Source organism: Triturus cristatus, chromosome 3_2 (genome assembly GCF_964204655.1).
Source record: "Triturus cristatus chromosome 3_2, aTriCri1.1, whole genome shotgun sequence".
Lineage (NCBI taxonomy): Eukaryota > Metazoa > Chordata > Amphibia > Caudata > Salamandridae > Triturus > Triturus cristatus.
The window spans coordinates 1,225,638,057-1,225,654,189 of NC_140584.1; the positions used below are offsets into that span (position 1 = coordinate 1,225,638,057).

General features: G+C 47.1%; 1 protein-coding gene across 2 annotated transcripts in view; it reads right to left on the minus strand.

Moving 5' to 3' along the window:
- Positions 1 to 1,605: 1,605 nt before the first annotated feature.
- The window catches only part of LOC146859519 (CD5 antigen-like), a 1,224,668-nt gene continuing 1,210,140 nt past the window's right edge, over positions 1,606 to 16,133 (minus strand). For both annotated transcript variants that reach the window (XM_085650229.1, XM_085650228.1), the window contains one exon: positions 1,606 to 8,386. In XM_085650229.1, the coding sequence (XP_085506355.1) occupies positions 7,854 to 8,386 (533 nt within the window). In that variant the 3' untranslated portion in view covers positions 1,606 to 7,853. The remainder of the gene's footprint in view (positions 8,387 to 16,133) is intronic.

Sequence of the window (16,133 nt, forward strand, 5' to 3'; positions counted from 1 at the left end):
CTTTGTTTAACCCAATGTTCTATTCAGCCACCAGTCTAACCCTCAGCTATTCATCTGTCTGTTTGTATAGGTCCTGAAAGCTTGTACTGCCTAATGAAAGCCTCCTCTGTAATATTGGTATTACACTGAACTTCTGACACCACCAGGCACCTGTAATAGGAAGATGGCATAGCCAGTCTAAAGTAACACATCACAATGCCTTCTGTTAGGACCGAAAGACACAGAAACGCAGGTCACTCAGCATATAGCTAGAGAGTGTCATGCCCCGCGGTCATGCCCCGAGATGCGGAAGGTATTTAAAGGGAGCAGAATGTTCTAACGCTGCTTAGCGTTCTTGCAGATAGCCCATTTCCGTCCTTTTGAGATTTGCCTGACTTCCGGTTTACGATAGTGTTTCCTGTTTCCGGTTACTGACGAGGTGCAGTAATCGAGTGCTGGTGGACGCTTAGTTCCTGGTTTGGAGTGGCGTTTTCGAGTGTACAGAAGCGGCATTAATAGCCGCTCAAGTCCCTCTGGTTGGTGTAGCTTTTCCGGCTGAGTTCACCGTTACCAAGTAAGGTCTCAGAGCCCGTGCCTTGTTGTCTGTTGTTTTCCGTGAGCCTTGTGAGTCCTGCTCCACATATGGTTATGTTGGGCGAGCCCGGGAGACTAAATCTTATTTGGAGTTTTGTTGTACTTACGAGTGGAGCCTGAAGTTAAGGTGCCCCTCGCTCTTTGTGAAACCGGAGTAATATTTGTTCATGGTGGCATTTATGCTTTCATATTTTCTGACCCTGGAAAGTATTGTTCTTCCCTTAAATCCTTAAGGCTTTTTCCCATTCTTGATCTTGCATTACGTCCCCTGATACGTAGTGTAGGTGGTGTTACCTAGCGGGGACCATAGGGCACTATTTTAGGTTGCAACATTATCATACAGACATCACGGTAATTATTATTTGCGACTCTGACGATACGGTGGGGAACCGATGTTATTTAGGAACACCTAACTTATGCTTATCTGTGTCTTACTAGCTCTAATATAATCCAGTCACTGTCCGACTAGAGAAGAAGAAGAAGTTGGTTAGTCTTCCTTCCAGTTCGCTAGGAGAGTAAGGGGGTGAGCTAGAGTATCTTCACATATTACATTCATATCCAAGGGGACTGTTGGATTTCCATTTATGTCTTCTCCTGTGATTCTTATGTAGAGCAAAGTACAGATTTGTCCTGCTACGCCAAGCCAAAGTGAGAGGGAAATTATTCGTGGTAGGTTTAACTAACTTTGAAGGTTCCCAGTTATGAGATTAGTGGAAATTGACGTACAGTAATAAAGACTTTGTTTTACAGCTGGAAGTTCCTGCCTTTTATCCCTGACGTGCTCCACCTACAAGATCAGCCTTCTCCCTGCCTACCCTTGTTTTGTTTCCCTGTTTTCCCCTAGCGTGACCTTCGTACTCTAGAGTCAGATAGAGTCGTAGGGACGCAGGGGACGACTGAGGACATTCTCCAGGATTCCTGACGCTCCTGCGGAACAGACCCAGCGATCCTTACAGAGAGTAGACAAAATTTGTGACCCATTTTTATGAACTTAATTTCCTCAAAAGACACATTCATTTGTTGTTTATAATGAAGCGTTTATTAATTGCATCTATTTTAAGAATACAAATTCCACATTTGTTTCTGTATTCAGATCCCTTTAATTAGAAGGATAGAGACTGTGGATTTAATAAGTGGCTGTGTGGAAGAAATAGAAGGAACACAACACACCCATTCTCACACATAAGGAAGAGGGAGACTCCTCAGAGGTCCCTAACATGATGAAGGGAGTCAGTCTTTGACCTTGTTGTACTGTTTTTGTCACAGAAATCCACACACACTTACAAGATCCTCCCTACATACAGCAGGAGGTCAATTATCGCCTATATTGTACTCACCCTCTAGTGACATCCCCAAATATTTGTAAACACACATATTTATAGGTATGTCTTTAGCCTTTACCTATTCGAAAAGCTAGCACACTTCCTGATGCGATGCTTGTTCTGTGTAGAATGCTCTACAGCCGATGACTGCGCTATAGACCATCCCAAAATACCACAGGCCTTAAGCACAACATAAGGACTTGCTGCAACAAGAAACAATTTCCTCATTGCTTTTGGTAAAGCAATTTTCAATCTGTAGCAACAAACAAATAGAGTCATAGCGAGGCAAAGAGATTCAGAGGGAAGCTAGGAGAGTCAAAGAGAGCCAGAGGGAGGCAAAGGGGAGGAAAGGGAGTCAAAGAGAGTCAGAGGAGGCAAGCAGAGTCAGAGGGAGACAAGAAGGCTCAGAAGGAGTCAAAGAGACTCAGAGGGAGGCAAAGGGAGGCAAAGGGAGTCAAAGAGAGTCAGAGGGAGGCAATGGAAGGCCAAGGCAGTGAAGGAGGGAGGCAAAGACACTCAGAAGGAGGCAACGTGAGGCAAACAGAGCCAGAGGGTGGTACAGGGAGGCACAAAGAGTGTCAAAGAGAGACAGGGGAGGCAAAGAGAGTCAGAGTCAGGCAAACAAAAATACTCAGGAGGAGGCAAAGAGAGTCAGAGGGAGGCAAAGGGGAGGAAAGGGAGTCAAAGAGAGTCAGAGGAGGCAAGAAGAGTCAGAGGGAGGCAGGAAGGCTCAGAAGGAGTCAAAGAGACTCAGAGGGAGGCAAAGGGAGGCAAAGGGAGTCAAAGAGAGTCAGAGGGAGTCAAAAGCATCAGTAAGAAAGCTAGGAGATCAGAGGGTAGGTGGGTAGCAGTCCCCTGGTTGATTAATAAAATTCCTCTCACTATTTTTAATATCTCTGCTCCCACTGTTCAGGATAAGCTATTTTGGCCCCATATTGTATCCTTGCTCATGCAATACACTGATGATTACCTTATTTTAGGTGGTGATTGTAATATGGTTATGGACCCATTTTTGGACAGAAGATCTGATTCTAGATTCTCTTCCTCCCCCATGCATTCTCTATTTACTTCCACTATTTCTCAAAGAGCACTAGTAGACTCTTGGAGACTTTGTCACCCTACTCTTAGAGAATACACCTTCTACTCACCCCCTCACTCTTCCAAGTCCCGGTTGGATTATATTTTTATCTCCAAAGCCCATATTCAACACATTACTCACTCTGATATAGGTTCTATTTTAATTTCTGATCATGCCCCGGTTTCCTTAAGTCTAGATGTAATCCCTCCCGTGAAAGGCACTAGGAGATGGAGGTTTAATAACTCTCTTTTATTGGACCCTACGTTTACACAGGCCTTTCTTGAATTTGCCTCTTTATTTTTTGATGATAGTGACTCTTCCCAGTTACCCCCTTCTCTTTTTTGGGACACCTTTAAAGCTGCTTCTAGAGACTTCATTATTACATTTGTTGCCCGGAAAAGGCGCACGGCCTCTCAGTCTATTCATTTACTTAACACTCAAATTAAAAAGCTAGAGCATTCCTTTTATTTATCTAAGAAACAATCTGACCTGGACAATCTTATTAAGGCCAAACTCTCCTTTAACAAACTCTCCACTGAATCTGCCAATTTATTTTTACTTAAGTCTAGTGCTAAGTATTACAGCGCACAGAATAAAGCCGGTAATCTTTTGGCTAATTACCTCAAAGTTAAAAAAGAACGTACTAAAATTGACTCCATTGTTACTTCCTCTAATGTGACGGTTCATAAAGATGAAGATATCTTAGCTGAATTCACGCATTTTTACCAAAAATTATATACTCCTGAATCCTCACCTTTATTGTCTGACATTACTCGCTATTTGTCCTCCATTCCTTTGCCTTCCTCTTCGGATGTTGATTTTTCCCCATTGGAGGCTGATATAACACATAAAGATATTCTGGAAGCTATTCAAGTTCTTAAAAGAGGTAAAGCCCCTGGCCCAGATGGGTTTACCATAGAGTTTTATTCCCATTTTTCCTCCCTACTTCTTCCTAAACTTTATCAACTATTTTCCTTTTTTATTACAACACAGAAATCTGATGGTTCTTTTCAGAAAGCTCTAATCTGTCTTCTTCCTAAAGATAACAAAGATCACACTTTATGTAAAAACTATAGGCCAATCTCATGAATTAATCTAGATTATAAAATTTTTGCAAAAATTCTTGCGCTTCGTTTGGAAAAAATTCTTCCGCAATTAATTAGTAGAGAGCAATGTGTTTTTATCAAAGGCCGTCATCTTTCTGACAATACCCGTCTCTTTTTTAATGTCTTAAGTAAATCAAATTCTTATAAGGATTTATTAGCAGCTGTTGCATTGGACGCTGAGAAAGCTTTTGACAGAGTCAATTGGCAATTTATTTTTTCTTCTCTCTCTTGGTTTGGTTTTTGTCCTAAATTCCTCTCATATGTCTCACTACTTTATTCTTTTCCTAGGTCTTTTATTTTAGCTAATGGTCTTGTCTCTTCCTCTTTTCCTCTTCTCAGAGGTGTCCGGCAAGGTTTTCCACTTTCTCCGCTTTTATTTATTTTAACATTAGAACCCTTCATAACAAAAATTCGTATGACTGACGAAATTTCTGGTTTTCCCTATGGTGATAAACATCTAAAGATCTCTGCTTACGCAGACAACATTCTTTTATTTATCTCAAATCCTCAAACGTCTCTGCCGAGATTTTTATTAGAGGTCTCGGATTATGCGTTAGTATCAGGTTATAAACTTAATGTGGATAAATGTGAAATCCTCCCTCTAAATAAATTCTGTTTTCATGCTGACTTTTTATCTTCCTCTTTTCACTGGAGTCCAACTAAAATACCTCGGCCTTTGGTTCACACCTTCTATTAAAGATACTGTAGCATTAAATTTAAAAAATTTGCTAATAACCCTCACTACCTCTACAGATAGATGGCATCCCCTGTTCTTATCCTGGTGGGGCAGATTAGACACTATCAAAATGATGTTAGTTCCAATAGTCTTATTTTTCTTGTCGAATCTTCCAGTTAATATTCCTAAATCTTATTACAAAAATATTTATTCCATATTATCAAAATTTTTATGGTAAAACAAGCCAGGCAGAATGTCTTTTTCCAAACTTAAATCTCCTAAACATTTAGGTGGTGTTAATTTTCCTGACTTCTCCTCGTATCACACCTCATTTTTCCTTACACACTTTACATCTTCCAGTTCTGACCATATACCTGACCCCAATTCTCAGCCTTTGTGGGTAGAGGTTAAATCCTCCTTTTGTCATCCTTTTACGTTTGAGGAATTTGTTTCATTAACACACACTCCAAAGAAGTTTTCTCTTCCCATCCTTAAAAACATTCGCAAAATCTTTCGTCCTATTATTTTGCATAATTTAGATGATCGTGCTCGCTTTTTGCAATCTCCTATTTGGTATATTCACCGTATCAAAATTAAAAATAGGTCTCTTTTTTGGAATGACTGGATAAGTTTCGGTCTTAAATGGACTCATCAGCTTTTTCAAGATGGATCTTTTATTCCCTTTTCTGTTCTTCAAACTAATTTTTCTCTCCCCCTATCTTTTCATTCCAAATATACATTATTGAGGACGGCAGCTCAAAATGCCTATGATACTCTTACTTGTTCTTCCATACAGTATAATTCTTCTCCCATTGCCTTAACATTTTTATACTCTTCCCCCTCCGCCTCTCAGATTTATAAAAAATTGCGAGATACGTCTGCCACTCGAGAAAAATCTATTGTGGAATGCGCTTGGGAATCAGATCTAGATGATTCTTTTTCTATTTCCACCTGGGATAACATTTGGATCAAAATAAGGAAGTCTTCTAGAGCAGCGAATACAACTCAAACTTTATTTTTTATATATAATAGACTTTTAATTACCCCGTCCAAACTACATAAAATTGATTCTTCTATCCCGTCTACATGTTGGTCCTGTTCGGCCTTGGTAGCCGATCTTAAACATATGTTGTTTACATGTCCTGCTGTTCATCTTTTCTGGGGTAAAGTGTGGCAACAAATTAATACCATTTTCTCTTCAATTTTCCCCTTTTCTCTTTCCCATATTTTTCTTGGTAGCATTTCACAAATATGGTCCTCCTCTAATATTAACACATCCATTGTTGATCTCCTTATAGCTGTAGCGTTCAACAAATCACGAAAGCGTGGAAGGATACCTGAAATATTTGCTTTCAACCCTGGTGGTACGGGGTTTGCTATAATCATAGACTAGACAGGGCCTATGTTCATCCTATTACTCTTGCTATTAAGCGGGACTTATTATGGTTACCCATTACTACCTTTTTGAATATGTCTGCCCAATCCCTTCCTTTACATAATCCTTGCACCGAAGAAGTATCCAAACCTCCTTGAAATTGTTATTATTAATGATTGTTGATTATTATTTCTGTTTTGCCTCCTGCCGAATTATTAGTTCTTTAATAGAGAAATATTTTTGTTTAAACTGCTATTTTTATTATATATTGTTGTACTATGTTCCTTGACACATCTCTCTCTCTCTTCTTCTTTTCTTCTCCTTCTTTCTATTTCTTTTTTGCTTCCATTAAGTTTTTTGCAATGTATTCCTTTTATAAAATGTATGTTATTATTGCTATTGATCTTTTTGTTCCTTAATAAAATTTTCTTTTAAACTAAAAAAAAAGAAAGCTAGGAGAGTCAAAGAGAGCCAGAGGGAGTCAAAGGGGAGGAAAGGGAGTCAAAGAGAGTCAGGAGGAGGCAAGAAGAGTCAGAGGGAGGCAAGAAGGCTCAGAAGGAGGCAAAGCGATTCAGAGGGAAGCTAGGAGTCAAAGAGAGCCAGAGGGAGGCAAAGGGGAGACAAGGGAGTCAAAGAGAGTCAGAGGAGGCAAGAAGAGTCAGAGGGAGGCAAGGAGGCTCAGAAGGAGTCAAAGAGACTCAGAGTGAGGCAAAGTGAGGCAAAGGGAGTCAAAGAGAGTCGGAGGGCTGCAATGAGAGGCAAAGGGAGTCAAAGTGAGTCAGATGGAGGCAATGGAAGGCCAAGGCAGTCAAAGAGGGAGGCAAGGACACTCAGAAGGAGGCAAAGTGAGGGAAACAGAGCCAGAGGGTGGTACAGGGAGGCACAAAGAGTGTCAAAGAGAGACAGGGGAGGCAAAGAGAGTCAGAGTCAGAGAAACACAAATACTCAGGAGGAGGCAAAGAGAGTCAGAGGGAGGCAAAGGAGAGGAAAGGGAGTCAAAGAGAGTCAGAGGAGGCAAGAAGAGTCAGAGGGAGGCAGGGAGGCTCAGAAGGAGTCAAAGAGACTCAGAGGGAGGCAAAGAGAGGCAAAGGGAGTCAAAGAGGGAGGCAAGGACACTCAGAAGGAGGCAAAGTGAGGGAAACAGAGCCAGAGGGTGGTACAGGGAGGCACAAAGAGTGTCAAAGAGAGACAGGGGAGGCAAAGAGAGTCAGAGTCAGGGAAACAAAAATACTCAGAAGGAGGCAAAGAGAGTCAGAGGATTGGCAAGGAGAGTCAAACAGAGTCAGGGAGGCAAAGAGACTAAGAATGAGGCAAAGGCAGACAAGCAGATTCAGAGGGAGTCAGAATCAAAGGGAATTAGATGGGAGGTTAGGAGAGCCAAAGAGAGCCAGAGGAGGCAAAGGGACTCAGAAGGCGGCAACAGGAGGCAAACAGAGTCAGAGGGAGGACATGGGAGGCAAAGGGATTCAAAGAGAGCCAGAGGGAGTCAAGAGCATCAGACAGGAAGCTGGGAGAGTCAAAGAGAGCCAGGGGGAGGCACAGAGTCAGAGGGAAGCAGAGCGAGTCAGAGGGAGGCATAGGGAGGCATCAAACATGTTTATATTTCTACTTGCTGCTGAAGCAGCTCATTTAAAATATATTGCATCACCATCTCTGTAATATTGCCAAATTGTTATCAGCTGTTTTAAGCAGACATATTTCTACAAGCCCATTTCCTAATTACCTAATTCAGTGTTACAGTTGATTTGGTGTAAACACATACATAAGGGAACACTTTCTCAGTGAATGTGTTAGTATATGTGTAGAAGTGCTGCTGAGTCCCAGCATCATAAAAGGACAGAAGCCCCTCCTCATAGTCCAGGTAAACCCCAAACTTTCTGATTGCCTTTGTTTCTTTCGATGTCAGTGGTGGACTTGGCTCCACATTCCAAAGAGTCTGATAACGTGCTAAGTACCAGAATTCATTACCAGGGACAATTATCTCAAAGTAGTATTTTTGTGTAACGGACTGAAGAGCGATTCCAAAAGACAAGGAGATTTTAATAAAGCTCAAATTGGATATTATTGGAGGCAGGGTGACCTCCCAGTAGTGATTTCCTGATGTGAAGCCCTGTGATGTCAGGACACATTTGGAATTTAGAAATCTCTTATCATTGATAGTAACTTTTCTCGGTCTATCAAGCAGTGTGACACTCTTTCCATCTGCGGAGATGCTGAGAGAAGGGTGAGCTGTCTCTGGATCAAAGGAGAGAGATTCTAGAAAGAGAAGAAGGGGTTAAACTGTCTTTAATTTGAACTTTAAATTAGATACCAAATTTAAAAAGCACATAGCTTCTTTTTTTGCAACCTTTATTTATTAACAGTTATAATAAACAAGCAAACAAGCATTACATATTACATATTGGGCTTGCAGACAAATATATGTACAAATATAAAATACGTAATGATATATAACTTTTGCATTAACAGGATCAACAGCAGGGGTGGGTGTAACTCGTATAATTGCCTCAAGTTTAATTAGATGTAATTACCACAAAATGACAAGTAATTATGAGGGGCATCATTAGAAATTGGGTTGTTGGTTGACTGTGGAATGGTCCTTAGTCAAAGAGCAGCCACAGTCCTAGTCAGGGTAAGTATCACGCAATCCTTAAACTACAAACAGGCTAAACTTAGAGGCAGAGTGTAAAGGATTTGTGCAACACTTCAAACAGTAAATCAGTGAAAATACCACACAGTCAGTCAGTCAGTCACACAGCTTTATTCGATCTCTTTAAAACGGATCATAAAAGCACAAGTTATCTAAAAATTCCAACACAATATATACACATATATACACATTTAAAATAAGAATTAAACAGTTGCAGTGATCCGGGTAAATTCATATAAAAAACGTTTAGGAAAAAAGCTGTTCAGAATTTAAAATTAATTAATTAGTTGTTGCTACTAAAATGTTGTCCCACCTTTTTCCTCTTCCTAAGACAAGCCCACAAAAATGAGGCAACAGAACAGCATACAAATGGATCCGGTGGAGTTTTTAAAAAGTACATGGCCACCCGGCACTGCCTAAAATTGTTGTACCTCAGGATTGGGAGTATGAATGTTTTCCTTTCATCTGTATAGGTCTTGCAAAATAATACAATGTGTAGAAAATGCCACACAAAAAGATACAACACCAATTTAGAAAAAGAGTTCTGACTTTAATATACAAAACAAGACCAAATGACAACAATCCAATAAGTAGAACTTGAGATATCAATTTTTGAAGGATTTAGGTAAAATAGCGCTAAGAAGCATAAAGCGTTAAAATGGATATGTGGTCACGGCGGATCAGGGCAAAGTCAAAAGTTCAGAGCAACCACAATGGAGTAGAGGCTGGATACAGCGACCCAGTTATACCCAAAGTTTAGGAATGCTTCGAGGATCCTGTTGGAGGGGCTTGCAATGCGAAGACCAGTGTCAAGGATGCGTAGAGCAATCAAGGCCATGTGTCAGTTCCTGTGAACTGTTGAGGTGGAGGGCAAGGAGTTTAGGCAGCAGGTGCCGCAGAAAAGTGAGCATGTTGCCTTTTTGTGCATCTTTCAGAGCACTATAGATGCAGAAGTTCTCACATCGTGCTCTATCTTCCACGTCTGTGAACTTATCGTGCAAAAAATCATTGTCTCTGCCCCAACCGTATGGATTCTCATACTGGGACTTGATCCGGTCCAGTCCCTGGTTGACTGAGTCTAGGTGGGTCTGACATTTGGAGACCTTCTGGCTCCTTGATTTGCCCTCTGCTGTGAGGTCTGCCATCTTGCTGTCCATGATGTTTAGGGTTGGTCCGATGGCTGTGATTTCCTTTGGTAGGCCATTGATAGCAGGAGCTGAGGGGTCAGCAGCATTTGTCTTCTGAGTGGCTTTGGAGTGGCCCAATGTTTCAGAGAAAAGTAATTGGCAGACCACCTGTTTATCGGTTGGTATTGGGATGAGGGAGGATTACTTGTCCGTGGATGGTCATATGGCTTGTCTAGCCCCCAGGTCAGACTAGTGTTCATCACCAGTCTACTTATAATTACAGCCATGCGCTTTCTCCACTTCTACAGATTATAGGGGGACCCCAGTTTCCCGGGAAGGCAGACTTGTAACACTTTGGAGCTCATGTAGCTCAGAGTGCGGTGTAGGGCAGTGGTTTCCCAGTTCCACTCAGGATGCAGTCTAGACTTGGGGCCTGCTCAAAGTCTCTTTCCAATCCTCCATTATAAATATTAATAGCTGGTTATGTGCCCTGTAAGAGACAGGGCCCAGAACACAACAGATAGGGATTCCACCGTTTCTGTGCAGGTGTGGGTTATGTCAAGTGTGTCCAGGAGTCCTAACTGTGAGATTTATTATGGTTCACAAAGATCACAGAATCCCTATTATTCCATGGTAACTTTGTCCTACGGGTTTCTAAGGTGTATAATGCCCTTCTGTGTTTGTTTCAGTACATTGGGCTCTCAGAAATGCCCTCAGCGATGTGCCTGGTATATCACACAGGGTTTTAGGCAAAGGTCGCAATCAGATTTGTCCTGATTAGAGCGTACGGCCTTTTATTATTGCAGGTTGGCGGGGAGGTAGAGAGCAGCCCAAAGTAGAAAACAGACCAGTAAGTTAATGAAGAGAAAGGCCAAAATTGTTCCAAGGTTAGCCGGTCAACACAGAGGAAAGCAACTTCCTCAATCTTTACCCCCTATATTCCCACAACTAATATCCTAAAGAATATCATGGGTTGTTCCTCTGGAATAGTCTCACCTGCAAGGACTTTTATCTAAAACTAAACATTGCATCAATAGCAAGAGGCTTCCAAGTACGAACATCACATTTATTAATAACAACCCCACACTTTCCTTTAAAAATACTTCCAGAAGCTAAGTATAGATTCATTAGTCTTTGAGATCAAGGTGCCAAAAGTGAAGACATTTAAAGTTTATTTTGTGCATTGAAATCAAGTCATGGAAAATTGTGTTGCAATTTCCCCTCATAATCTATTTAGTAACCCTTCCCTTTCTGTTCTTCCAATCTCATCTATAGTCAGACTCCCTCTGAAGGGTTCCCATGACAGCGGTGGACCACTGAAAGAGATTTTTTACATTCAGTTTTGAGATCTAGCAACTCTTCAAAGACAGTCCTGGACATATCCAGCAGTATTGGAGGACTCTGCTTTCCCGCCTACATGGAAATATCTTCAATGTTTGTCTACCCTCTTCCATTTGTAAACCTCTGCATGATACAAATGTGCATTCCATGAATGGCTGATATGCTGTGTCATTCTACATCCACCCTACCCTGTAACTTCACTGGTTTGAAGTCATTGAACTTGAAAAGGTCCTTACAATAAAATGAGTTAGGAGATGGGCAGTCAGGCATTGCAAGGAGACTGCTTCCCCATGTATGTGAGATCCCAGAGTGTGGGGCGAATCAGCAATTATTTTGGTACAGACTTTCTTTCACCCTCAGGTGATCCTGGGACTGAAATGAAGTAGGCATGGCTGCTGTCAATAAATATCAAATATCTACTAATACTGCACTCAAGTAACATGTCAAGACCCTCAATTGGGCTGTTCAGAAATAGCCACTGACGTCACAATTGCCCCAGCGCCCCTGCCACACCCAGTTATCTAAAAAAATAATAGGGGTATACCCAAATAACCCTTTTTATACCTGGGTAAAGGACATAATCTTACACAATCAAAAATGGTATAAAGGAATTAATACTGGAACATTTTCTGAGTAGAGCATATTTAATGACCCTCTCTTCAATTATTATTCTTGGTGGATTATATCAACACATTTTTTATATATTCTGCCTAGAATAGCACCTAATCAAGAAGACAACACCACATATATGTACAAAAAAAACATGACATCAATCACAGCATTCTGTATTTAAATGACAAACAAAACATCAACATATGTCATAGTAACCCTAAAACAATTATTCTCACTACTGGCCTCCTTACAAGTCTGCAAGGACCACTAGGAGGTAGTCCAAGTAGTACACTACAAAATAGCCAACTAATATAAATTGTTCTAGTGTACCACCATACAGTTGTAAACAATCATTATATTTTCATCGACTCCTCCAGACGAAGTGTCTACGTGACCACGTTTCAGCCGTAACATTTCTTAGGCCTCCTCAGGACAGGGTGACCTGAGGGTCCGTGTGCCCGGGACAGGGGTCCCTCGTGCCCGGGCAGGCTCCCCGATCTCCATGGCCTGGCTGGGTTGAGAAGCAGGGACCGGCCCCGGGGCCTGGGTTTCAGTCAGGGCCTGGGGTTTGGGAGCCACCGTCCTGTGGCATGGCAAGTGTCCATCTGCCCGGGACAAGGGTCCCTGGTGCAGAGCCCAGGAGAACTGCAAGGGCAGGCGGGAGCCCTACCGCTATGGTTTGGCAGATGGGAGTCCTTTCAGTCCCGGCCATCTGGTCGCACTAATCCCCTCGGCTATCTGGTCGCATGCACTGCTTTCTAATGGGGCGACCAGATGGCCGGGCTGCCCTGGAAGTCCCAATGGGTGCTTATTCGCCTCCCTGATCCCAACCAGGGCTCCAGGAGGTCAGGCACATCTGGGCCTAGAGTCCCCTGAGTCTTTCAGTGCGCACGGGTTCCCAGAAAGAGGGGTAGCCTTCCCCTGGTTTACTAGGGGCAGGGTATGCCGGGACACCCCTCTGGGGCTGGCGGTTCTCAACTGGGGACCAGATGGGCTGGACCCGGACGACACCACACCTCCGTCCGGGGGCTCCCTTCTCCAGCCCACAGTGTGGCAAAGTGCCCAGAACAGGCTTCATGGGTCCCGGGCAGTCCTCCCCCGGGCATCTGGGCCCCAGGAGCACCTGCGGGCCTCCCCATGCCTGAGGTCCAGCGTGGGGTCTCCGAGCCCCGCCGGATCCCTGCAGTCCTGAAGCCCTGCAGCCCCAGAGCCCTGCATCCCTCGAGCCCTGCAGCCTCCGAACCCTGCAGTCCCTGAGCCCTGCAGCCTCGGAGCCCTGCAGACACTGAGCCCTGCAGTCCCCCAAGCCCTGCAGGCCTGGAGCCCTGCAGTCCCTGAGCCCTGCAGTTTCCCTATTCCTGCAGGCCCAGAGCCCTGCAGCCCCCAGCCCTGCAAACCCCGAGCCCAGCAAGGGTAGGCGGGAGCCCTTCCGCGAAGGCTCGGGGCAGGCAGATTGCCGTTATTTCGGTCCCAGCCATCTGGTTGCACCAATCCCCTCGGCCATCTGGTCGCACGCAATGCTTTCCAATGGGACGACCAGATGGCCGGGCCGGCCTGGAAGTCCCGATGAGGGCTCATTCGCCTCCCCGATCCCAGCCAGGGCTCCAGGAGGTCGAGGGCCTCCACGCCTAGGGTCTGGTGGTGTGTACAGGTTCCCAGAAAGAGGGGTAGCTTTCCTCCAGATTAGTAGGGGCAGGGTATGCCGCAACACCCCTCCCGGGCTGGCAGTTCTTTGCCGGGGACCAGATGGGATATGCCCGGACAAAACCTCCCCTCCATCCGGAGGGCTCCCTCCTCCGGCCCACGGCGTGGCAAAGTGCCCGGGACGGGCTTCATGAGTACCGGGCAGTCCTACCCCGGGCGTCCAGGCCCAAGAGCTCCTGTGGTCCTCCCCGTGCCTGAGACCCAGCCGGGGTCCCTGAGCCCCCCGGGACACAGAGACCCCGAACCCTGGCAGGTGGTAGCCCTACCGCGAAGGCTCTGCTCAGGGCGGGCAGAAGGGCGTCCTTTCGGTCCCAGCCATCTGGTTACACCTTTCCCCTCGGCCATCTGGTCACACGCAATGCTTTCCAATGGGGCGACCAAATGGCCGGGCCACGCTGGAAGTCCTGATGAGGGATCATTTGCCTCCCCGATCCAAGCCAGGCATCCAGGAGGTCGGCGCGTCCGCACATAGGGTCCCCTCAGTCTTGCGGTGAGCACAGGTTACCAGAAAGGGGGTTAGCCTTCCTCCGGATTGCTAGGGACAGGGTACTCTGGGACCCCTCTCGGCCTAACAGTCCTCAGCCAGCAGCTGGACGGGCCAGGATGCCGCCCCAGCCCTGGGTCCGTTCCTTGGCCTGCTGAGTGACAGGCTGCCCTGGATGGGGTCCGGTGGGCCCATGGAGCCTCCCCCTGCTGGGATAGGTCCAGTGGCCTTGGGGAGGGTGGCCTCGCCACCACAGGGACTGTCCTTGGTCCTGCTGCATGGCAGGATGCCCGAACAAGGTCCCCCGGGCCCGGGGAGCCTCCACCTTCTCGGCTGGGGTCAGCTGGGGTCAGCGGCTCCCAGGGAGGATGTCCTTGCCATCCCGGACTCCGTCCTCGGTCCTGCCACGTGGCAGGGTGCCCCGAACAGGGTCTGGCAGGCCCGGGGAGGCTTCCCCTGCGCCTCTGGGCCTGGAAGTCCCGGCTGGGTCCAGGGGCCCTGTCGGGCCCGCGTCCAGGTGCTCCAGCCCTGGGCCCCATCCCTCAGCCTGCTGCACTGCCAAAGGCCCAGGACGGGGTGGTTCCATTGTGCCCGGGGAGCCTCCCCTTGCTTGGCTGGGTTCAGGAGCTCCGGCCGGGGAGCCAGAGGGCCCCGGGGAGGGTGGCCTCACCACCCTGGGCTTCATCCTCAGTCCTGCTGCGTGGCAGGGTTTTCCAGGACGGGATCCGGCGGGCCCGGAGAGGCTACCCCTGCTGCACTGCCAAAGGCCCAGGACGGGTTTCTGTTGTGCCCGGGGAGCTTCCCCTGGCTTGGCTGGTTTCAGGAGCTCGAACTGGGGCCCCTGAGGGCCCCGGGGAGGGTGGCCTCCCCACCCCGGACTCTGTCCTCGGTCCTGCTGCATGGCAGGGTGCCCGGGACAGTGTCCGGGGGGGCCGGGGAGGCTTCCCCTGCACCTCTGGGCCTGGGACCCCCGGCTGGGCCGTTGGGTGCTCTGGCCCTGGGCCCCATCCCCCAGCCTGCCACAATGCCAAAGGCCCAGGACATGGTTCTGTTGTGCCCGGGGAGACTCCCCTGGCTTGGCTGGGTTCAGGAGCTCCAACTGGGGCCCCTGAGGGCCCCGGGGAGGGTGGCCTCCCCACCCCGGGCTCTGTCCTCAGTCCTGCTGCATGGCAGGGTGCCCGGGACAGTGTCCGGGGGGGCTGGGGAGGCTTCCCCTGCCGCACTGCCAAAGGCCCAGGACGGGGTTCCGTTGTGCCCGGGGAGCCTACCCTGGCTTTGCTGGTTTCAGGAGCTCCAACTGGGGCCCCTGAGGGCCCCGGGGAGGGTGGCCTCCCCACCCCGGGCTCTGTCCATCGGGTCCCCATCGCAGCCTCCATGGCTGGGGTCCTGGGCCTCTGGTACCTCATGCCCCGGTGCCCGCTCACTCTTTCGTTGGGGCACAGAGTGACCAGATGGCTTTCCTTTCAAGCCTGGCCTTCTGGTCGCACCTTTCCCTTGGCCATCTGGTCGCACCTTTCCCCTCGGCCATCTTGTCGCACCTATCTCCTCGGCAATCTGGTTGCATGCAATGCTTTCCAAAGGGGTGACCAGATGGCCGGGCTTGCCTGGAAGTCCAGATGAGGGCTCATTTGTTTCCCTGATCCCAACGAGGGCTCCAGGGGGTTGGGTACATTTGCGCCGTGGGTCCCCTCTTTCACCTCGTGTGCACGGATTACAAGGAAGGGGGGTAATTTTCCTCTGGATTACTAGGGAGAGGGTCAGTCAGACCTCCGAGAGGTCCAGTGATTCCTAAACAGGGGAAGGCAGAACCCGGGCCTGCCCGCTGGAGCCCCCAGGGACCCGGGTATGCACATGCCTCTCAGTCCCTTCCCGATGGTCCTTTTTCTCAGAGTTTGCCTTGTCAGACCTCCGTGAGGTCCGGCGATTCTGAGACAGGGGAAGGCAGCACCTGGGCCCACCCACTGGGGCCCCCAGGGGCCTGGGTACACACCTGCCTCTCAGCCCCTTCCCGATGGTCCTTTTTCTCAGAATTTTCTCAGTCAGACCTCCGTGAGGTCCAGTGATTCTGAGACAGGGGAAGGCAAC